The 20,498-nt window shown below is 51.9% G+C and overlaps 12 protein-coding genes and 1 pseudogene across 13 annotated transcripts; 9 read left to right on the top strand and 4 right to left on the bottom strand.

The window, feature by feature from the left end:
• Nucleotides 1–556: 556 nt before the first annotated feature.
• On the bottom strand, nt 557–1,039 carry BKA58DRAFT_406151 (uncharacterized protein; the record flags this gene model as incomplete). The annotated part of the gene is made up of 2 exons (XM_046171935.1): nt 557–602; nt 651–1,039. 2 exons carry the CDS (start codon nt 1,037–1,039, stop codon nt 557–559), a joined length of 435 nt encoding a protein of 144 aa, XP_046020575.1.
• Nucleotides 1,040–1,579: 540 nt separating this feature from the next.
• Nucleotides 1,580–3,937, top strand: BKA58DRAFT_394068 (pantothenate transporter liz1). Its single transcript, XM_046171158.1, has 4 exons — nt 1,580–2,265; nt 2,314–2,396; nt 2,444–2,833; nt 2,887–3,937. Exons 1-4 carry the CDS (start codon nt 2,043–2,045, stop codon nt 3,724–3,726), a joined length of 1,536 nt encoding a protein of 511 aa, XP_046020574.1. The 5' UTR covers nt 1,580–2,042; the 3' UTR covers nt 3,727–3,937.
• Nucleotides 3,938–4,330: 393 nt separating this feature from the next.
• BKA58DRAFT_58374 (uncharacterized protein) lies at nt 4,331–5,352 on the top strand. The gene has a single exon (XM_046175575.1). The coding sequence runs from the start codon at nt 4,474–4,476 to the stop codon at nt 5,302–5,304; it is 831 nt and encodes a 276-aa protein (XP_046020573.1). The 5' UTR covers nt 4,331–4,473; the 3' UTR covers nt 5,305–5,352.
• Nucleotides 5,353–5,758: 406 nt separating this feature from the next.
• On the top strand, nt 5,759–5,895 carry BKA58DRAFT_t88 (annotated as a pseudogene). Its single transcript has one exon. The product of its transcript is annotated as a tRNA-OTHER (tRNA).
• Nucleotides 5,851–6,184, top strand: BKA58DRAFT_58332 (uncharacterized protein). The gene has a single exon (XM_046175574.1). It carries the CDS (start codon nt 5,886–5,888, stop codon nt 6,096–6,098), a length of 213 nt encoding a protein of 70 aa, XP_046020572.1. The 5' UTR covers nt 5,851–5,885; the 3' UTR covers nt 6,099–6,184.
• Nucleotides 6,185–6,271: 87 nt separating this feature from the next.
• On the bottom strand, nt 6,272–7,099 carry BKA58DRAFT_325243 (uncharacterized protein; the record flags this gene model as incomplete). The annotated part of the gene is made up of 2 exons (XM_046168000.1): nt 6,272–6,677; nt 6,756–7,099. 2 exons carry the CDS (start codon nt 7,097–7,099, stop codon nt 6,272–6,274), a joined length of 750 nt encoding a protein of 249 aa, XP_046020571.1.
• Nucleotides 7,100–8,109: 1,010 nt separating this feature from the next.
• On the top strand, nt 8,110–8,939 carry BKA58DRAFT_58329 (uncharacterized protein). The gene has a single exon (XM_046175573.1). The coding sequence runs from the start codon at nt 8,200–8,202 to the stop codon at nt 8,833–8,835; it is 636 nt and encodes a 211-aa protein (XP_046020570.1). The 5' UTR covers nt 8,110–8,199; the 3' UTR covers nt 8,836–8,939.
• Nucleotide 8,940: 1 nt separating this feature from the next.
• BKA58DRAFT_58328 (uncharacterized protein) lies at nt 8,941–9,613 on the bottom strand. The gene has a single exon (XM_046175572.1). The coding sequence runs from the start codon at nt 9,470–9,472 to the stop codon at nt 8,996–8,998; it is 477 nt and encodes a 158-aa protein (XP_046020569.1). The 5' UTR covers nt 9,473–9,613; the 3' UTR covers nt 8,941–8,995.
• An 853-nt stretch (nt 9,614–10,466) lies between these two features.
• BKA58DRAFT_58324 (putative alpha/beta superfamily hydrolase) lies at nt 10,467–11,704 on the top strand. The gene has a single exon (XM_046175571.1). It carries the CDS (start codon nt 10,575–10,577, stop codon nt 11,613–11,615), a length of 1,041 nt encoding a protein of 346 aa, XP_046020568.1. The 5' UTR covers nt 10,467–10,574; the 3' UTR covers nt 11,616–11,704.
• Nucleotides 11,705–12,225: 521 nt separating this feature from the next.
• On the top strand, nt 12,226–14,198 carry BKA58DRAFT_424651 (MFS transporter). Its single transcript, XM_046172895.1, has 3 exons — nt 12,226–12,443; nt 12,500–13,086; nt 13,139–14,198. The coding sequence occupies exons 1-3, from the start codon at nt 12,390–12,392 to the stop codon at nt 13,956–13,958; spliced, it is 1,461 nt and encodes a 486-aa protein (XP_046020567.1). The 5' UTR covers nt 12,226–12,389; the 3' UTR covers nt 13,959–14,198.
• On the bottom strand, nt 14,199–16,458 carry BKA58DRAFT_347750 (general substrate transporter). Its single transcript, XM_046168463.1, has 4 exons — nt 15,697–16,458; nt 14,978–15,642; nt 14,663–14,927; nt 14,199–14,614 (listed from the first exon to the last, which is right to left on the bottom strand). The coding sequence occupies exons 1-4, from the start codon at nt 16,021–16,023 to the stop codon at nt 14,216–14,218; spliced, it is 1,656 nt and encodes a 551-aa protein (XP_046020566.1). The 5' UTR covers nt 16,024–16,458; the 3' UTR covers nt 14,199–14,215.
• Nucleotides 16,459–16,509: 51 nt separating this feature from the next.
• Nucleotides 16,510–18,392, top strand: BKA58DRAFT_406143 (fungal-specific transcription factor domain-containing protein; the record flags this gene model as incomplete). The annotated part of the gene is made up of 3 exons (XM_046171934.1): nt 16,510–16,528; nt 16,727–16,776; nt 16,911–18,392. 3 exons carry the CDS (start codon nt 16,510–16,512, stop codon nt 18,390–18,392), a joined length of 1,551 nt encoding a protein of 516 aa, XP_046020565.1.
• Nucleotides 18,393–18,538: 146 nt separating this feature from the next.
• On the top strand, nt 18,539–20,447 carry BKA58DRAFT_58294 (glycoside hydrolase superfamily). The gene is made up of 4 exons (XM_046175570.1): nt 18,539–18,783; nt 18,830–19,106; nt 19,158–19,369; nt 19,425–20,447. Exons 1-4 carry the CDS (start codon nt 18,685–18,687, stop codon nt 20,358–20,360), a joined length of 1,524 nt encoding a protein of 507 aa, XP_046020564.1. The 5' UTR covers nt 18,539–18,684; the 3' UTR covers nt 20,361–20,447.
• The last annotated feature ends 51 nt before the right edge of the window (nt 20,448–20,498 follow it).

The raw sequence follows: 20,498 nt of genomic DNA, 5'->3' as shown, positions 1-20,498 counted from the left end.
ATAGGCTGCTTGAGACACCTCGATCCTGCATCGCTTCGCCACACAAATCCTCACTCTCAAGTCCTTTCTCCAGATGTGTCCCCAGGCCTGGTGTTGTTCGCAACCTCGGCATCCATGGATGGATGCGTGCACCACGCCAAAGCGATTGCGGCTAGCGTTGACAGTCCCCCAGCCATGCTGGCAACCCTAACTTCTCTGGCCAACTTGCACCGAACCACCACACAACCATTCTAGAGACGCCCCCAAATCAATACTCATGTACACGATCTTTCTGTATGTCGGCCGCCAGGCTACCCGGCGTACACGTGGCCACCGTGGCTGGATACCCAAATCGGTGGTCACCGCCGATCTCGCCGCAAGTCTCAGTGAGAGACGACGAAGCGGCTTTGGAGACGTTTACCGCAGGCTTTTGGTGAGGATGGGCTGGCTGTCAGACTTACCTGTAAATATCTGAATGGTAAAGTCACAATTGAATCGCGCTTGGGAGGATACCTAGGTATTATATATATTGTCGACCTTTGACGCCGGGCTTGTCTTCGAGCCTCCCGATTCTCGCTCAATCGAGCCACGATCGCGTCATACTCGCGGTTAGGTAATACGATCTGTTCGTCCGTCAAGGTAGACCAAAATTATGTAGGGTATTAGCATACTTAGTCTCTTTGTAGGAAGTATAATCATATATCAAACATACCCGGTCAGTTACTGGTGCAGCGTTGATTGCAGGCGTGGTCTTGATCACTGCCTTGGCTTCTGGCGCGAGAACACAGCGTACATCTGAGACCATTCCTACTATCAGATATACCATGAGAGCGAAGAAGATGAGTTTGGTGAAAAGAGATGCCACTCTCAGTATTCTCATAGCGCGTTCGTGGTCGTCCTTCGCGCGCTGAAGTTCTAGTCGAAGATGCTCCTTCTGGCACTGGAGGTCAAACTGGGACTGCTCTTCAGCCGTTCGAGTTCGAGGGGCTGGAACAAGCCATGATGACTTTGGTATTGATGAAGTGGTCGGTACGTAAAAGGGGAGCTGTTCGTCGTACATGACTGTGTATTCGTAAGCTATAGCTTTCGGTGTCTAAGTTGTAGAGGTGGGAATGTATAGCTAAGGTCAAAGTGCAGGAGAGTGCCTGATTGTGTATACGAGGTGCGAGGGCTGCGCCACAGGTGAACCGTGGTAGATTGTGGTTCCGCTACAACATGTTCAGTACTGTTATGATACCGATCATCGCCATTCGATGGAGCGAAGTCCGGCTACCGGACTAAAGCTCGTCCTGCTATGCTGCCTGCCTAAATGACTACACGGAAGTTTTTGCATTCGTTGATGGAGGATATCGCTCATTGTAGCTGTCCGGGTCAGTTCTGGGGTGCTTGTGGCATTGGTACCGAAGGCAGCGTCGACCTTAGCCATACTACGAGCTCAAGGCGCTAAAGCCAGCGACAAATCATAAGAGTCACGATGCCGGCGATGCGTATGGTGATGAAAGAGAAAAGGGTATGTCGCTTGCAGTTGCCGTGCAATAAGCCGTCAGCAACCCCGGACTTTCGCGCCAGCTATGACGCTTCGGTCGATCTTCACCCCGCATATCCATTTATCCTCCAACACGAACGCTACTAAACCACGCGCAGCCCGCGTCACATGCGCACCGTTGCATCAGCATATTACTACGACTAAACGATAGCCCAATCGACGAATCATATGTGCTGTCAGGTCGCCGTGAGGTGTTGATCTCTACAGCGGGCCGACATTCCTGCACGGTTGTCGGCAACCGTCCCTCGGCTAGATGGTATGGGTGTGCTTTGGTGTGTCTTCGTCGCATGACGGACGTTGGACGACGTACATGGCGCGAGCTACCCCGGTAGATGCTTGGGAGTACGGGCAAGCTTCATATAAGTGGAAGCTTGGGGCCCCGCAGTGTTGCTTGTCGTCTCTTGTCGCTGCGCCTTCACCTTGACCAAATTCCAGCTTGACGCTGTCGCATTCTCTACGTCAAATCGACGATCGCATAGTTCGCAGGACGCGCGCGAACACGGTTATCAAAGCGACAATGGCTGACGATCGAAAACCTTCGATCGAGCATGTCTCGGATGACAAGATCTCGCCTACGACCCTTGAAGCTGGAAATGGAGTTGTGGATGGGCATCGCAAGCTGGTCGCGCCGCCGTTGGTTGCTGCTATGAGTGCTCAAGAAAGAATCGAAGCAGAGAAGAAGATGCGGCGGAAGATTGATACGAGATTGTTGCCGATGATCATCCTGATGTATATCATGAGTATGTCTTGGTACATGGCCGCGGGTGGGCAGCGCTAATAATGCGCAGATTATCTCGATAGGAACAACATCGCTGCCGTTCGTCTAGCAGGTCTCCAAGACGAGTTGGAACTCACGAGTGTGCAGTATCAAGTATGTACTTGCTGAACCCACCAGAAAAATCTCGCTGAATTGAGTAGACCACTGTCTCCATCCTCTTCGTCGGTTATATTCTTATGCAAATCCCGTCAAATTTGTTCCTCAACAAGACGGGAAAACCAGCCATCTATCTCCCGACATGCATGATCATCTGGGGTATCATATCGGGCGCTACCGCAGCATGTCAGAACTTCGCCGGACTAGTGGTGTGCCGTTTCTTTTTGGGATTTATCGAAGCCGCATACTTCCCAGGGTGTCTATTCTACCTCAGCGCTTGGTATACAAGGAAGGAGCTGGGTCTGAGAACGGCGGTCTTATACTCTGGAAGTCTGATCTCGGGAGCCTTCGGTGGGCTCATCACTGCGGGGATCACGAGTAACATGGATGGTACGCAGGGCTTGAGAGCGTGGCGTTGGGTGTTCATCATCGAAGTAAGTATTGCACATGCCGACCCAAGTGTCTGGAATGTTGGCTGATTCTCTAGGGTATCATTACCGTCGCGGTTGCCTTCGCCGCCTTTTGGATCCTACCCAACTTCCCTCGAACAACTTCCTGGCTCACAGAGGAAGAACGCCAGCTCGCCGTCTACAGACTCCAAGAAGACGTTGGTGAAGACGATTGGGTCTCGGCAGAGTCGCAAACATTCTTCCACGGCCTAAAGCTTGCGTTACTCGATATCAAGACTTGGGTCCTTACAATCATGCTTCTAGCCAACGTATCCTCGGCCAGTGTTACCAACTTCTTCCCAACAGTGGTCAAGACGTTAGGATATCCAAACATCGAGACACTTCTGCTAACAGCGCCACCGTATGTTCTCGCGGTCATCACCACCTACCTCAACGCATGGCATGCCGACCGCACCGGCGAGCGATTCTTCCATATCGTTCTCCCTCTCTGCGTCGGCGTAGCAGCCTTCATCCTTGCCGCCGCTACGACTGCAACAGCACCGCGCTACGTCGCCATGATGCTGATGGTCCCTGGTGTTTACACTGGCTACGTCGTGGCTCTGGCCTGGATCTCCAACTCTTTGCCTCGTCCGCCGGCGAAGAGGGCGGCAGCACTGGCTTTCATCAACGCGATCAGTAATACGAGTTCGATCTATGCAAGCTACATGTACCCTCAGCCAAAGAGTGGTCCGGCAGATTTGACGGTGCCCCTGAGTGTGGATTGCGCAACTGCAGCACTGGCCATTATTATGGCCAGTATTATGCGCATTATACTGGGGCGGCTGAACAAGAAACTTGCGCGCGGAGAACACGTGGAAGGAGCAATCAACGCTGTTCCTGGGGCTGCTGCTGAGCGGGGCTTCAGATTCCTGGTCTAGAGACTTGGGAGCTGGAGGTTGTAGGGTTGTGAGTTGGATATAGAGACGATTGGCAGGATTGCGCAATCGATTGGTCCCCTGTTTTACTTCTTTGCCACCCCCTTCTTCAGTCACCTCACTGGATGACGACGCGTACAGGTGCTGAGACAACAGTCCCCCTCTCCAAATTGCTTTTCTTCGATGTCTCAATCAGAACTACTCGTGACACATGTGTGAAGGCTGGTGAGTGGCTGGATGCTGACTTGGCGAGATACTGGAAGGTTCCATTCCGTCATCGGCCCGAACAAGGCTTAGCGTCTATCACGAGCTCTGGCCACCTGGGCAGCGCGTCGCGCGACGACTCACCACGTTTTATCGCAGCCCATCCCAGCAGCACATCATCCGTCGAGGATTCAGCAGCACATTCGTACGACACATCACTATCGGCCCGCTTCACCAAAGTTGCAGATACACCTTTCATTGCCAGGAACCATAGAGTGAACGCCTTGCGATAGCTAGCGTCACACTCTGTTAGCGCTCTGTGCACACACGATGCACCTCCACGCGACCACAGGAACAGCGCCGATTATTCAACGCAGACCTTGATCGCTTTCGCGTCGCAAATCGCACAACATCAATCACTTCGATACTGTGTAACTTTCGAAGAACCAATCACCACCATCACTCAAGGCAACCACGCGTTGTCAGCTGACGCCACCTGCATATCTTCTGCAAACTTCAACCCCAGCTTTGAACCATAACATCATTATGGATTTCTCGAATAGTGCCTTTAGGGCTATTCCAAACTCTAAAGTCTCCGACGATACCATGTCTCACGCAAATCTTGTCATGGCATGTCGATGGGGCTGGACGAGCACCCCGGACGACGGAGCAAACAACCCATTCGCCTCTTCATCTACATCTCAACAAACACCCGCTTCAACATTCAACAACGTCCGGACGAAGCGTTTCGCGCCGTGCCAGGGTCGTCTCTACCACCAGCTACTCTGCTCTCACCGTATTCGGACAGACCTCGTTGAAGACTGTGGCGAGAACTGCATCGACCCGTATGGCGACAGGGTCGACGCTCCCTTCATCTGTAATGAATGCATCCAAGCCGAAGCAGCAAAGATTTGGGAGCAACGGCAAGCGGCACACAACGCCACCTACCCTCCCATGGGACAGATGAGTACAGAGCAATACGAGCAATGGTATGCCGAGCACCGACAGCTCGAAGCAGAGTTCTCGAGCGACCAGCGAGCGTACGAGTTGGACATTAAATCTAAGACGCGACCGAGCAACATCTGCTCTGCGCTGGAAGCTAGCAAGGAGGAGATGGACTTTGCGACTGAGCTTGACACACTATCTCTTTCTTTGATGGCGTCAAATAACTCAAACGCCGAGCAAGCGCCTTACCAGCCGCAAGGACGTACTCGAACGAGTCTGGCGACAGATCCTGATGAGCAGCTTCACTGGAACTTGAACACGCTTGCTTTGGATCGCGGCGCATGTGGTATTGAGTACTCGCAGCCGAGTAACGGCGTGTCTCCAACGCGGCAAATGGATCCGGAGGAGTTGTGGAGGAAGCCACGGAATTGAGAGCTCGTACATCATGGTTGGTTTAAAGTATGTCGTGTCGTGTCGTGTCGTGTCGTGTTGATTAGCGATTGCATAAGTTTGGCGTATGGAAAACTTTACGCATGTGGAAGCGTTAGTGTAGGACTTTCGTGTAAGCAATACATGTCTTGTGTAGCAACTCTGCTATCTAAATGGACCTCAAGTCTATCTGTACCGCGTTTTCCAGTGATTTGCATGAAGCTGCGCAGCGACACGAAGATTGTGGTTCAATGTGGGGCATAGTGATGTGTCAAGGCATTAGCACGACGCACACTACCCCTCAAGCGAAGAAAGCACACGCCCGATGGAAAGACTGCCTGGCTTTCTCTTGGTAGGGCGCTCTTAGTCAAGAAGATCGGCTTCGAGATTGCTGTAGCATCTGTTTCACTGGGAATATAATCATTGCGCTTGCAAAATTCCCTATCGAAATGTATTCGGAGCCTTGGCGCAATGGTAGCGCGTTGGTTTTCGGTCAGAAAGCATAAACACCAAAGGTACATTTCACCAATCAGATCTCATTCCAACAGTATCTAACAGTTCGATAGGTTGTGGGTTCGATCCCCATGGGCTTCGTCTTCTTTTTTTTGTCCTCTACACTCTTCCGAAGCATAGTGAGGCTGCTGAAGTTTGGAATGTGGCGGAGAAGGATTTTTTGGTCTTGCAGGCCACTACCCCGCAATTATCCGTACAGTAGCGAAGTATGTACGCAGCTAGCTTTCTCTGCGCGCAGAAGGCTTGGTCTTAATCTTTGGATCCTTTTCGCTCTTCCAGAGTAGATTGTGGCTATCAAATTCTAGAGATGCATCTTCCGCTGGACGCACGTGTTGCAGAACTGCGTCGCAACCAGCCTTCCAACGGCAGATCGGCTGCGCGGGCAGCCTCGTCATTGCTTGGTAGGTTCTTGAGTATTGCCTTACGCTACTCTGATCATTCCTACTTAGATCTTTCTCTACCACTTCTCCAACATCGGTCTCACGTCAACCTCGTTAACCCATCCCCTGCGCCCCTGGGTATGTAACCCCCAATAGACCTCTGCAATATCCTCACTTCCAATACTCGCCTCTTCCGGCTTCCCCTCTATATATTTCTTCGTAAAGTCAATATCAATCACGCCATCGATGATCGCGTGCGCGACGTGCACACCTTGCGGACCAAATTCCTTAGCGAGACTCGTGGATAGAGCACGTAGGGCAAATTTCCCGGTCGAGAAGGAGGACATTTGCGCATTAGACTTTACGCTGGCTGTTGCACCCGTGAAGATTAGGGTTGGTGGGTAGGTGCCGGCAGGAGGATTGGGCTGTACATGGGTGAGGAGGAGGGGGATGGCGTGTTGGGAGATGTGGAATGCTCCTTTTCTGGATGCGTGAGAAGCGCGTTAGTTCTTGATACCTATTGAAGGATGGAACGAAAAGACTTCGGCAGTAACAACATACACGCTAACCTCCCACCCCATCCCAAACTCCTCCGTCGTCAATTCCAGGAATGGCTTTCTAGACGGCCTCGCGCTTGCATTAAAGATCATCGCTGCGACAGGCGCCCCGCCATGGACTTCTTTGATCTTCGCAAACGCGTTCTTGACGCTCTCTTCGCTGCTGACGTCCGTGGAAATGCCGATAGCCTCACCACCGGACTTGTTTATTTCTTCGGCGAGAGCATCGAAGTTAGAGGGATTGCGGGCTAGAAGGACGACGGGGTAGGATTTTGCGAAGCGGCGGGCGAGGGATGCGCCGGTGCCTGAGCCGACACCCGCGATAATGGCGATGGGTTTGTTGGCCATGGCTGTTGCGCTTTTGAGGTCGGTATTGTGAGAGTGGGATAGAAGCTGTAGGAAAGATGGGTCGTCCCGATTCTGTTTGTAAAAAGAAAACATGAGTTTATATTCCAGATGGGCAAGGAGAGCTGAGGTTATGAAAGGTACGTTGGATAGCTACGCAGCTTCAATGCTTCGTAAGCATCACGATGCGGATGCAGTTCGAAGTGAAGTCGATCAGTAATCTGGGGTACTCTATACCTAGGTATTCTATAGCATCTTGTTTGTAAGCGCTAGCTTCAATCCTGTGTACGGTGTTACTCAGCAGAATCCCATCTAGGTAATGGGTCATTCTGTGGGGTAAAGCGCAAAGCGTGAGGTCCGGAGGAAGTTCAGACCGTTTACGGCCGTAAGTTATTCCCATTCAATCTCCCGAGGTCATCAGTCGTATCAGTCGCTGCGCTGTAGGACGTCTTTGATGTTGTCTACGTCAGTCCTCAACCCCTCCCTCACGATCATCACCTAGCTGCATGCTAGCGGTCGCAGTAGTCGCCATCTAAATACTAGACTTTTGAAGTGTCAGTGGACAGCGGTCTTTGCTGGGCAGTTAGACCTGCAACATGTCTGGTGCATGTGGTAAGTCAAAAGGGATGAAGGTGTACCCGGACTTCCGCTCGCACAGCAATGTGGCCTGTGCATACCTATCCAGGTAGCTACACGTCCACGCGTCCGCATGCCCCAAACTCTAAACATCGCATCATTGCACACGCTCCAGAACTCAGAGTGAAGAACGCGCAAAATATTTACACGGCATACTGTCGACGCCAGCGCGACGAAAAGACTGCATCGTCATCTTTACCCTGCCGTACGAGGTGCTATCCTCGCCGCTCCGCGTCGGTCGAAATTGACGGATCGACGGATGTCGCAATAGTCATAAACTCTCGATAACTGCGATCCCCGCTTCTCGCACTGGAATCCGAGGTCAATCGACATGTACATTCGGGCGCGACCACTAGTCAACATGTACCCATCAGATCGGTCCAGACCTTACCTCTGCCGGCGACTATATAGATTGTCGTACTCCCACAGCACCAAGACGTGATACGCATCAATCTCAACATCTACAAATGGCATCTTTCGTATATAACAGCGCTTTCCAGTGCTGCGTACCCAACCCGCTGACCCCCCGAGGAGAAGGCGAAATACCCACCCCAGAAGAAGAAGCATTAGCTTGCAAGATCAACCGCGCTCTGGCGTCTGGACCCATATCCATCACCAAGAATGCCACCATTGCAGACTGGAGCCACTGGGGCCCCGACCGAAAACTGGTCATATTACGAGAGGGAACAAACCACTGGACAGCCTTTCCTGGAAATGAGAACACGGTCGGAAACGTCCCAATGTGCGCCGACCCCATGGGTCTCCAGTGGATCCAAGATGCCTATGCCGCTAAACCAGCACCCACCAACACTGCGCCAGGTCTCATATATATGTTGTGCGGAGCGAATCAGCACACTACCACGAATCCAGCAGATAGATCGAGTCCGGCTATCCCCATCGGGCCGCACTATATGATACTGTGGCCTTTTGAAGCGGAACGTGATGGGTTTCCGGATACAATCCGCGATCAGGGTGCCTGGGTCATGTTCGACAAGACGCCGTACGCTCATTTACACGTTTGTGGTTCACCTTGGGCTGGGAAGGAGTACGATAGGGAGAAGACGAAGGCGAACTGGGATTTACGTTACGAGGATAGGACTTGAAGATGGCAAGATTGATGAAAGTGGGCAGAGACGTATGTATGTTGTACTGGTATTGCTGTGCCTAATTCATTAAGGAATCCCCCCATGAATCTTGCGCATTCTGAAAACTCGGGAATCAGATCAATCTCACTTCAAAGGTAACGCTACGATCTACTCGTGCCTAAATATGATACTGCGAACACCCAGTATCCATAGATTTACATTCCCTCAACCCTTTAGCTTCGATCTTCTTCTTGTAGCTAACGGACACAGCCTTCTCAAACTTCACCTTTCCCAAGCCCACTTCGCACCAGAGGGAGTGCTCTTGCTTGTCGAAATCGTCAACTGCATTGTAAGCTTTTTTGATACGCTCTATAGTGGCATATAGGTTTTCTGGATATGTGCCTTTTGTGTCCTCGGCCCGGCAGTCATCCATGAATTTGCGGTGCTTGTGGTGAAGTTCAGATGCATAGCATGTAGGACAGAGAAAGTTTGGCTCGGCGTTGGTGGATATGTTGACGTCTCGGCAGTTTGGTGCGCATTTTGACGACTCTTTTAGGTGGAGAAACGAAGCTTGGACGGTGTGACCGCAACATAGGATGTGGACTGGTAAGCCGTCGCAAGGGTCAACGCGCTCTGCGATGAAGTTTGGAGCCATGGTGTTGTTGATGCTCTGCTAACAATTTGGTGTTCTATACAGGAAAGGCTTTCTGGTAGATAGACCGTAAAGGTACGCGCTCGACTTATATTTACTCGTTCAACGGCGCTGTGAATGTAGGGTAAAGGATTATCAATACACCCTGTCAAGGTCACTTTATCGTACAAAGCGCTGAAGGTCTCATTGAGCGACAATTTTACTACATTCGCATGGCTGCTGCTGTATAATGACATGAATGCCGTTGAAACATCATTGTCAGAGGAGTTTTAAAGAGCGAAGAGCGTCATGAAGCGAGCGTAATGGAGCGGCCACTGCATGGCCGCAAACCGACTGTGAAGCTTCCGAGGTCCTCGAGACAAGGAGCGCCTGAGGAATCATGTTTCTTCGCGCGCAAAGATTGGTGGCACAGCATCTCCGATATTGTATTGATAGTCCCGAATTTGCGATGATGAGATAAGAGAGCGATGTTGAGGGCGCAGAATGTTGGTAGATCAGAACGCAGAGCTCTTCCGAGGTCCAGGGCAATTGGCGAACACACACTAAACATAGTACGCGTTAGCGCGGAATGGACTTAAGACTGTCAGCTGGCTGCAGTGAGCCAAGACGTCCCTTCACACGCACAGATATGTACTACGCAACAGCAAACATCGCCTTCGAGTGTGGCTCAGCATCATACGGTGATTGCGTCGGTCTTGTTATCGCATGCTTCCTGCCTTCACCCATGGACCAGACACTTTGATTACTATCGTTGCTTGCCATCGACCTGGCGCCAACCAAGAAATTAACAACACTAATACAGAACTTCTGGGTCTTCTCATATCATAATGCTGGGCGCGCGGACATGTTGCTCGATGATTGCCTGCCATCGTCATGTCATCTCTTTGCATGCCAAGCTTACCTAGGTACCGGCGACGGCATCAAACCCTGGCCTCAACAACAATCCCTATGGGATGAGTGACGCAAGCCATGGCAGTGCAAATTAATGGAGGCCAGCTCTTTGGTATATAAGAACGCTATCTTGCAATCGTAAAGAGCACCACACACCAGCTTTCGCATCACTGCCACCGACCATCACACATTCGACAGGTTCAGCCTCCAGAACATGACGGGACCCACTTTCACATCTGTAGCCTTCATGGCCGTCCTTCATATGCTTCCTACCGTGGCACAAAACATGTCGTATGGAGCCGACAACTTCTATCGCAGCGACAACGTCACGATGTGGCCCATCACCTTCCCGAGCCAATACCAGATGACTGTCGCTGGCAACCTCTTTCTACCAGATAATCTCGATCGCGCCATGAATGCGTCTGCTATCGTTGTTGGCCATCCAATGGGAGCTGTGAAGGAACAGAGCGCCAACCTGTACGCTACGAAGATGGCAGAGCAGGGCTTCGTCACGATCTCAGTCGACGTCTCGTATTGGGGCGGCAGTGACGGCGAGCCACGTAATGCCGTTCACCCAGATGTCTACGCTGAGAGCTTTAGTGCTGCAGTCGACTACCTGGGCCTCCAGGACTACATCGACCGCGAGCGAATTGGCGCCATTGGTATCTGCGGCAGCGGCTCCTTCGTCCTGAGTGCAGCGAAGATCGACCCGCGCATCAAAGCCGTCGCTACAGCAAGCATGTACGACATGGGTGCCGTATCTCGCAACGGATTGCAGCGATCTCAAAGCCTCGAGCAACGCAAGCAGGTCATCGCGACCGCAGCGGCGCAGCGCTGGGTTGAGGCCAGTGGTGGAGAGACGGAATACACCGGCGGAACTCCTCAGGTACTCACCAACGAGACTGATCCAGTGGGACGCGAATTCTACGACTTCTATCGCACGTCTCGCGGAGAGTTTACACCTGCGGGCTCAGCACCAAACCTCACCACGCATCCAACGCTTTCGAGCCAGACCAAGTTCATGAACTTCTACCCTTTCAGCGACCTTGATAGTATCTCTCCTCGTCCGGTGATGTTCATCTCCGGCGATATGGCACATTCCCGCGAGTTTAGCCAGGACGCATACGACGCTGCTGCGGAACCGAAGGAGTTGGTTTGGATTGCGGGCGCCGGCCATGTGGACCTGTATGATCGCGTTGACCTGATTCCATTCAACAGACTCACCGCGTTCTTTCAGCAGAACCTGAGTGAGTAAAGGTGAGATAGGCTATCGGCGGCTTCGACATAACAATCCAAGATGTAATTTAAAGTACTTGTGTGAGGTAGACAAGTAACGCAGTAAATTCAGAACCTTCAGAACAAGACAAACATTTCTAAATCCTTCGCTCAATGCGTGCAGCATCTTCAAGTTTGCCAACTTGAACACCTCAATCGATGCGAGCTCGTGAAGTGAGAATTCTGGCCCAGGAAAACGGTTTCCTTGCGGCGACAGCCGTCGAAAAGGCGATACTGGGCTTTGTAACGAGGGGTTTCTCAGCTTCCATTACCGATCATTCGGTCCGTGGAGCTGCATGTAAGAGACAGGGTAATAGAGAGCCATCACGACGGGTACTGCGATGACGCGTTGGCCTCTTTAGTGAAATAATTTGACATCTTGTACACCGACGTACAAACCTTCCACAGCCAGCGCGAAACAAGGCTACATCATAATCAGACCTAAAGCGCATAATCCCGAGGTCAACTTTGTTGTGATAACCCGCTGTTAGGAACATCGTTGGGGATTCGGCTAGTCATATCCTCCCGACTGCGCGGGGCTACCTGACGAAACCGCATTAGCCCGCCAATCCCTACCTTCTTCCGTTAATCCAAAGGGTCAACAGACAGGAAGCGGATGGCGGTAAGCGATTTAAGCATTTGCTTGGTGGCGCTTAAGATACCGCCAATGTCTTTGCATATTGCTTCGCTTGCTGCTTCTTTGTTTGCTTTGCGAGGCTGTCTTTCCTAAGAGAACAGGCAAGCGAACGGCAAAATGGCCCTTCATACCGACGTTGAGGCGTGCGAGAAAGACCTGCAGAAGATTACGGTAAGAATTTCTTCATAGAGACCTTCTAATGAGTTGCCGTCTAATACTGTTCATAGGGCTCGCAGCATTCTCAACACAGCAATGCACCAGAGAATTTTGATACCACAGCAGTTCGCGCCCTTGTCTGGAAACAAGACCTCCGCATCATTCCTCTCACAGCAGGAATCTACCTCCTCTGCTTCCTCGACAGATCCAACATCGGCAATGCCAAAACTCTCAATGCCAACGCAGGAGAATCTCTCCTCCAAGAAGCCAACATGACCAACTACCAGTACACCATTGCGCTCATGGTCTTTCTTGTCGCTTACGCCGTCTTCGAAGTGCCCAGCAACTATTTCTTGAAGAAATTGAAACCCAGTCGCTGGATTGCTTTCCTCATGTTTGGTTGGGGTGCATGCACGATCGGACTTGGTGGTGCGAATAACTATGCGACTGTTACGGCTGTGCGGTTTTTGTTGGGTATGTTTGAGGCGGGACTGTTTCCAGGTTTGGTTTACTATTTGACGTTTTGGTATCGTGCGCAGGAGAGGAGTATGCGTGTTGCTATTATCCTGGCGAGCGCGACGCTCGCGGGTGCGTTTGGAGGTGCGATCGCATATGGCGTTGGGCACATGAAGCACGTCCAGGGTCTCTCTGCATGGAGGTGAGTCGTCATGCATAGCACGTATACGACATATATACTGACTTCTCAAAAGGTGGCTGTTCATCCTTGAAGGCATCCCTTCCTGCGTCTCGTCCGTAGCCGTCTGGCTATTCTTGCCGGACTATCCCGAGGAAGCTTCTTGGTTGTCGACATCCGAGCGAGAGTTGGCAGTTGCGCGGCTCGAGAAAGAAGGATCGAAAGGCAATGCGCCGTCGTTGAACTGGAGAACAGCAAAGGCGACTATCCTTGATGGCCGACTCTGGGTGCATTACATCATCTATTTCGGCATCTCAGCGCCGTTCAGCTCGCTTTCTCTCTTCACTCCGACGATTACTGCTGGGCTAGGTTACGAGAACCTGCAGGCGCAGCTCATGACAGTACCACCCTACGCCGTTGCATACGTGGTTTCCATCGTCACAGCTTGGTCATCGGACTACTTCAACGCCCGCGCATTGCACTCCGCTGTCTTGGCTACCATCGGAGCGATCGGCTTCCTGGCATCCGCCCTACTTCCAGCTGAATCTTTCCATGCGCGCTATGGATGTTTGATCATTGCAGCTAGTGGAGCTTTCTCTTGCATTCCGCCATTGCTGGGATGGCTGAGCAACAACATGCACAGCACTGCTGCTGCGGGTTTAGCAATTGCATTGAATGTCTCTTGGGGAGCTCCGGGTCAGATTGTTGGCGTGTGGATCTACAAAGCGAACGAGAAGGAGCGAGGATATCCTACAGGCCATTGGACGAACTTTGGAATGTTGGTCATGGTCGCTGTCGGCTGTGTTGGATTGAGGTTCTACTATCAGTGGCGAAACAAGAGGTTGCAGCGTTTAGGACCGGATGCGACGGGCATTAATAGAGAGTTCAGTTATTGATCTGGGTGTGGATAGTAAGTCATTCAATTCTTGGCGAGAGCCTGAGAGCCAATCTCGGCCGGACACACCCATGGATAAGATCAGCATCACTGGAGGTGGCTATGATTCGTGTCGCATTCTAAAAGATCATTTCGGAGTAGTGGAGGATACGTTGTCCCAGAAACGCTCTGGTTATCAATATTTGATGATATGTATGCTGCTACGCGAGTCCTAGCCACCCCTAATGGCATAGTTGGTGCTCAATATGATTGACCATCTCATGCATGCGACTCCACACGCTCAACACCATTCTGCTTCTCATACTGCATCGCAGTCTCCGTCAAAGCAGGCTTCAGTGAATCTGCTGCTTCACGCGTGAACTTGCGTGCGGAAACCTTGTGCTCGAACATGAGATCGAGCTCAGAGTAGGTGAAGCCCTTTGCCTCGGGAAGACGGAAGTATCCCCAAAGGATGAAGAGAAGCGCGATACCAGCCCAGAAGAAGCCACCCTTGGCGCCCCAGTTCCAGTCGTTCTTGCCAACCATCTTCGGCATGATTGTGTTTGTGACGAAGACGATGGAGTTGTAGGAAGCACGAGAGAGGGCGACGGTCTTGACACGGAGGCGCGAAGACGGTATTTCGGCGGCCAGGGAGTAGCAGATGGGTCCGAGGGAGAGCTGGTTGGGTTAGCGTTTATCTCGATGATTTGCTGAACTGGGGCTTACCTGGAAGCAGAAGATCATGAGAATGATCAAGACACCTCCAGCAAGACTTGCACTCTTGTTAGTTGATGGTGCAAGGCCGATGAAACCGACGATCATAAGAATGATGAAGATGGCAGACAATCCAACGAGGTAGATAGGGCGTCGACCAAAGCGCGTCATGATCCACCAGGCGATGAAGCATCCAACGAGACCCAAGCAGTCCTGACCGATAGTAAGATGGAAGGAATCATCTTGGCTGAGGCCTACACCTTGCATGAACTGGGTTCTATTAAAGTTAGTATGTTTCTCCTGTTGGCCAGTAGTGCAGAGACTTACCCGAAGCCCATGAAAGGGACACCGCAAAGAGCTTGAGTGATGAAAGCCATGGCAGACACCTCAGTACGGTGTAGATCGCTTCCTTGGAACAAGTGCCAGTAGTTGGTTCCAGAGCCGACTTGCTTCTCGTACTGGTCGGTGACAACCATCATCTCCACGTGCGCATCAAGGTCGAACTCGATGCCTTCAGTGGGTGTCGTGATTTGACGAATAGCTTGTTTGGCCTCATCGATGCGGCCTTGTCGAACCAACCACCATGGCGATTCTGGCGCAAGGAAGGTAGCCGCGATGATGGGAATAGGCCAGATCCACTGGAGAGCGAAAGGAACGCGGTAGCCCCATTGGGTGGTGTTCTGCATGAGCCCAGTGAGGATTCCGGTAGACAAAAGACCGCCGATAACCCAGCACATGTTGATCCACGAGGTCATGTAGCCTCTGAGATGCATAGGGCAGAGATCCGCAGCATACGAAATCGCAAGTGTCTGGAAAACACCCCATGGAAGACCTTGGATGATACCTCCGACGAGGAACATCTCCAGTCCTGTAGAGAAGAACGGGATGAAGATGGCGGCTGTCATGAACACCATGCTGGCGATCATAGTCTTCTTGTATCCGATCCATTCAGTGATGTAGCCGTTGATGATGAGACCGAGAATGCATCCGACCTGTGCAGGTGTTAAAGTTCGTTCCGTCAACATCCTCATCGTGAATGTGCATACCTGTGTTCCATTGAGAATGATAGTCTGCCACCTCGCAGACACAAGCTTATTGCCATCCGCATCGACTTCATCGCCGAACCTGTTACGGAAGGGCTGGAAGGCGAAAAATTTGTTCATGAGACTGGTATCGTATCCCTCCATCACAACGCAGAGCGAAATGACAAAAGAAAAGACGATAGCCTTCCACCAGAACCTCAATGACTGTCGGACGGACATGTTGTGCTCATTGTTGATAGCCGCGTTGGTGTCGTCTCCGGTGTTGTGTCCTTGTGTCGAGGTGACCCTTTCGGCGGCCACATGGCCAGTAGTCTTCTCTACTGAAGCCATATCGAATTGAGTCCAGAGGATGCCCTGTATCAAAGATGGGTCTTCGGTGTTGGTGGGCTGAGAAGATGCAGGTCAACCACACGTACGGATCTGCGGTCTATATAGTCCCCAGCGATATAGTATGCATGCCTGACAGACGAACCCGTTACAGGAGTCAAATGGCTAGCCCGAGAGCTTGGGAGGCTAAGCCCCGGTAATGACCGAGATGGGGCAAGGCCACAATGACTTGCGGGGAAGGACATTCGTAACAAGAGTGCCCATGGGGAGACGAGGCGTCAAGTGCGCAAATGAAGCCAATCAGAACACCGACGAGGTTTGCCCGGACACCGGATCGCGAGAGAATTTCAAACCCGCCGCTAAAGTATTCCGATGCCAAGTGAGCTCTAGTGTTGCAATGAAAGCAAGGGCCTAGAAATAAGACTTGCAACAATAAATCCTCTACTCACATGACGCGCTTTACCGTAGCAAACGAATTCCAAGAAGACAATGGAAGTGACAGAATGCTGTAAGCAAGAATAAACGATTGGAACAGTCTTTCGCAGTATTGTTGTTGTCTTGTGAGAACTGCCCGTTGTCAGACCGAGCGTGTTTCCAGCTTCCGATGCACCACTAGAGCCGAGGTCAGCGTCTGCACGAGCCAAGCAGACCCGCCTTTTAACTCCAATCTGTTGCGAACTTTCCATATGAGTTTTCCACTCCCCAGATTCTTGCCCGACAAGCTATGCGCAAACCATCCGCCTGCCAAGCGTGCCGGTAAGCATCTCGCACGTTGTCAGTGGAGGCGAGTGCCCGCTAATTCGGTTGGAAGTACCCGACGCCGCAAATGCATCTACCCAACAGGCGGGCTCGCAACGGCATGCGAGTATTGCTTGTCACATGGCCTGCAGTGTCTCCAAGGCCCGCCAGAAGGAGGCTACTATGCCAAACGCCGGGCTAGACTTCAAGAACTGAGTCTGGCGCATCGCGCTCCCCCAGACCAAGCGGAAGCACTGCCGAATCAAGGTCATGGCGATCTGCCACCGACTGCCTTGAGGCAGGCGCTGGTGGAGCTATACTTCGACTACATTCACGACCAGTTTCACTCCATGTACCACAAGGTTTCGTTCATGGACGATGTCGTAAACGACCGAGTACCCTCTATTGTGCTTTTCGCGATATGTGCGCTCGCTGCCAGGTTTTCTACCGACAGTTTCTTCGAAGGAACAGATCCGAGAGAAAGAGGCGAGGTTTACCGCAAGGCAAGCGAGAGATTGTTCAACATGCGCGACCTCACGCCTACCACAATTCAAGCATGCGTTTTGCTGGGAGCATACGCTGCCGCGGGTGGTGAGACTGATGTCGAAAACATGTACTACAGCATGGGTGGACGACTTTGTCTGGCCCTTGATCTACCAAATCGACCCGTCGCAAGTCTGGTAGAGCGTGAAGTCAACATCAGAACTTGGTGGACACTGTGCATGGTAGACGTTTGGTCATCTACTGCGGTGAGATTACCGCGCATCATGCCGTTTGACACCGCTGTGCCGCTCCCAATCGATGAGATACCGTTCTCCATGATGAACGACGGGGATATCAGCGACCAAACGCACGGCATGACCTCGCCTCTTCTCGCGGAGATGGTCAAGCTCAATCGGATTCTGGCGAGGATCATTGACTTCAATCGGCTCTGCGTGTCAGAGCATCTCGAAGGCCTTCCGTTAGAGAGAGGGATACGCGAACTTTCCCGCGATCTCGACATCTGGTTAGAGGAAGTCCCGCACCATATGCGTGACACGCCAGCAAACCTAACAGCCTTTGCAGCGCGCGGTCTTGGGCGCATGTTTGTAGCTGTGTATCTTGGCTACTACCACTACGGGCTGCTTCTGAACTATCAGTTCTTGTCATCTTCAATCGAAGCATCACCAGACTCCGGAAGATATGCTGATGCTTGTAAGCAACATGCCGCCCGACTTTGCGCTCTCGTCTACCGCTCACAGTCTACGCCTGGGAGCGAAGTCTTGTATCCGGCGGTTTCACATATTCTCGTCGTTGCTTCTACCGTTCAGATCCATACCCTACTCTTTTCTGGTGACGAAAGCCAGATTCGCATCTCAAAGTCCAGATTGGAACGCAATTTCGAGATACTCTTACGACTGAAGACCTATTGGCCGAGTGTCGACGGTGCAATGAGTCGTCTCCGGGCGTTCCATCAAACCTGTCTCCGGAGCAAAGAGACCAGCTTCGTGCTTGATCGGTGGTTGTTGCGCTTCTTGGTTCAATTTGCGCCTCACATGGAGCTCGAGCCAAGGGACAACGACCCTGAGTACGAAGCACTGCTGGCATTAAGCAGGCAGTCCCCATTGTCGTGCTATTCGGGCCTGTCCATGTGATCATGCACGACCGAGATGCTGAACATCACCCTGCGAGACCTAGGGTGCGAGTATTGTAGCGACTTGGCTCATTACGGCTCAAGCGTGAAGACCAGGAGATCCATGGTGGGGCCGCGGCGGAATAGCTCAGGAAAACTGTGACAATGCGGAGCCCCATCAAAGCTTCAAGCTTGGCGCCAGGGCCTGCCGGTCCACACTTGTGATCCACTCGAGATGGTACACACGTGTTAAGCTGCTTAAGAGTCGATTGCGCTTCTCTGGGAAGATCAGGAAACGCCTTCACACTTCTATCATGGCTCTATCACGTAGTACCATCCTTGTGGTGACAACCTTGCTGGGCAGCGCGACAGCTATCAACAATGGCCTCGCCACTACACCACCAATGGGCTGGGTAAGATATATTTCCATTAACATTAATCTAACACTAACGAGAAAAGAACAACTGGAACGCTTTTGGATGCGACGTCTCCGAAGATCTACTCCTCACTACCTCCGCACAGATCGTAAGCCTTGGCCTGCGAGACTTGGGCTACAACTATGTCGTTCTGGACGACTGTTGGCAGAATCCAAAGGGTCGAGACAAGAAGGGAAAGCTTCAGCCGGCGCTTGATAAGTTTCCCAATGGCTTGAAATCCATATCAGACCGTCTGCATAGCCAAGACTTCAAGTTTGGCATGTACAGCAGCGCTGGTGAGATGACATGTGCGAGGTTTGGTAAGACAGCTCTAATGTGCTTCCTTTTTACAGTGTGCTAATATACACTAGAGGGATCATTAGACCACGAAGTCGACGATGCAGAGAGTTTTGCAAGCTGGGGTGTCGATATGCTGAAGTACGACAGCTGCTACCATATGGGTCGTGTTGGCACACCTTCAGTGTCATTTAACCGCTTCAAGGTTATGTCAGATGCTTTGAAGTCGACAGGAAGGAATATTCTTCTCAATCTGTGCAACTGGGGAGAGGATCTTGTTCACACAGTAAGCCTAACGAGATACCAGTACCTGATGAGGTTCAAGGGCTTACCATCTATAGTGGGGCATGAGCATCTCCAACAGCTGGCGTATCACTGGCGACATCTACGACTCTTTCTCTCGCCCCGATGATCTCTGCGGCTGCAACACCGTATCACCCGGCGACGTAAACTGCGTAGCACCCGGCACACATTGCTCAGTCCTTTTCATTCTCAACAAAGTTGCTCCCTTTGCCGACCGCAGCATCCCCGGTGGGTGGAGCGATCTGGATATGCTCGAGGTCGGCCAAGGCGGTATGACCGACGAAGAGTACAAAGCACACTTCGCTCTTTGGGCCGCCATCAAGTCTCCACTATTCCTCGGAAACGACCTGCGCAATATGCCCGCGTCCGCTCTCACCATCATCAACAACCCAGCCATTATTGCGCTGAGCCAAGATCCCCATGGACGCAGCGTAACGCGTGTTCGAAGGGACACGGAAGGTGTAGCGAAAGACGAGTGGGGCATGGGCGAGACGCACGTCTGGGCAGGCCACCTCCAGAACGGCGATGAAGTCGTAATCTTGCTTAACGCTGGTGGCGAAGACATGGAGATGAGCGTCTCCCTCGCTGAGATCTTTATCCCATACGGACCTGGTGGGTCAGCCCCACACGTAAAGTACGACTGGGCGATCCACGATCTTTGGGCCCACCGCATGTCCGAATCGACGGCGGAAGAGCTCCTCGCGGCGGCCTCGCACACGGAGAGAGAGACCATCTTATCAAAGGCCAACTGGTACAACGCCACCGAGGTCCCCTACGCCAAGGGTCTCATTCAAGAAGACCCGCGACTCTTTGGCGAGAAGATCGGTGTCGTTGAAGCTGGTGGTAGACTCAAGGCAGATGTCAAGAGCCATGCTGCTCGCGTCTTCCGTCTGCGAAGAATTGCGCCAGAGGACGATGCATTCGAAGCGAAGAGCATTTCGAGAGAAGACGGTAATGAGAGAGATGAATTGTAATGAAGAGATGATTAGTAAGGAATTCCTGGTAGGACAAGAGATAAGCTACCTTGATGGAAAGCATAAAGTGAAATAAATTCTTAGAGTTGCGATACTTCTCATTCGCAACATTTCGCGAGAACCGTGGAAGGTGTGGTT

This window comes from Alternaria rosae, assembly GCF_020736505.1.
Source record: "Alternaria rosae strain MPI-PUGE-AT-0040 chromosome Unknown BKA58scaffold_12, whole genome shotgun sequence".
NCBI lineage: Eukaryota > Fungi > Ascomycota > Dothideomycetes > Pleosporales > Pleosporaceae > Alternaria > Alternaria rosae.
The sequence above is the reverse complement of the archived record's forward strand: the minus strand, read 5'-3'. Positions and strand labels throughout refer to the sequence as shown.

Bases quoted from the DNA above. Each gene is read 5' to 3' on its own strand.
- BKA58DRAFT_394068 (XM_046171158.1), top strand. From the start codon at position 2,043: ATGGCTGACGATCGAAAACCTTCGATCGAGCATGTCTCGGATGACAAG. The intron at 2,397-2,443 runs GTATGTACTTGC...TGAATTGAGTAG, and splicing joins TCACGAGTGTGCAGTATCAA to ACCACTGTCTCCATCCTCTT. The intron at 2,834-2,886 runs GTAAGTATTGCA...CTGATTCTCTAG, and splicing joins GTTGGGTGTTCATCATCGAA to GGTATCATTACCGTCGCGGT.
- BKA58DRAFT_58374 (XM_046175575.1), top strand. From the start codon at position 4,474: ATGGATTTCTCGAATAGTGCCTTTAGGGCTATTCCAAACTCTAAAGTC.
- BKA58DRAFT_58332 (XM_046175574.1), top strand. From the start codon at position 5,886: ATGGGCTTCGTCTTCTTTTTTTTGTCCTCTACACTCTTCCGAAGCATA.
- BKA58DRAFT_58329 (XM_046175573.1), top strand. From the start codon at position 8,200: ATGGCATCTTTCGTATATAACAGCGCTTTCCAGTGCTGCGTACCCAAC.
- BKA58DRAFT_58328 (XM_046175572.1), bottom strand. From the start codon at position 9,472: ATGGCTCCAAACTTCATCGCAGAGCGCGTTGACCCTTGCGACGGCTTA.
- BKA58DRAFT_58324 (XM_046175571.1), top strand. From the start codon at position 10,575: ATGACGGGACCCACTTTCACATCTGTAGCCTTCATGGCCGTCCTTCAT.
- BKA58DRAFT_424651 (XM_046172895.1), top strand. From the start codon at position 12,390: ATGGCCCTTCATACCGACGTTGAGGCGTGCGAGAAAGACCTGCAGAAG. The intron at 12,444-12,499 runs GTAAGAATTTCT...TACTGTTCATAG, and splicing joins AAGACCTGCAGAAGATTACG to GGCTCGCAGCATTCTCAACA. The intron at 13,087-13,138 runs GTGAGTCGTCAT...ACTTCTCAAAAG, and splicing joins CAGGGTCTCTCTGCATGGAG to GTGGCTGTTCATCCTTGAAG.
- BKA58DRAFT_347750 (XM_046168463.1), bottom strand. From the start codon at position 16,023: ATGGCTTCAGTAGAGAAGACTACTGGCCATGTGGCCGCCGAAAGGGTC. The intron at 14,928-14,977 runs GTAAGTCTCTGC...TAACTTTAATAG, and splicing joins GTCCCTTTCATGGGCTTCGG to AACCCAGTTCATGCAAGGTG. The intron at 14,615-14,662 runs GTAAGCCCCAGT...TAACCCAACCAG, and splicing joins TCATGATCTTCTGCTTCCAG to CTCTCCCTCGGACCCATCTG.
- BKA58DRAFT_58294 (XM_046175570.1), top strand. From the start codon at position 18,685: ATGGCTCTATCACGTAGTACCATCCTTGTGGTGACAACCTTGCTGGGC. The intron at 19,107-19,157 runs GTAAGACAGCTC...AATATACACTAG, and splicing joins GATGACATGTGCGAGGTTTG to AGGGATCATTAGACCACGAA. The intron at 19,370-19,424 runs GTAAGCCTAACG...TACCATCTATAG, and splicing joins GAGAGGATCTTGTTCACACA to TGGGGCATGAGCATCTCCAA.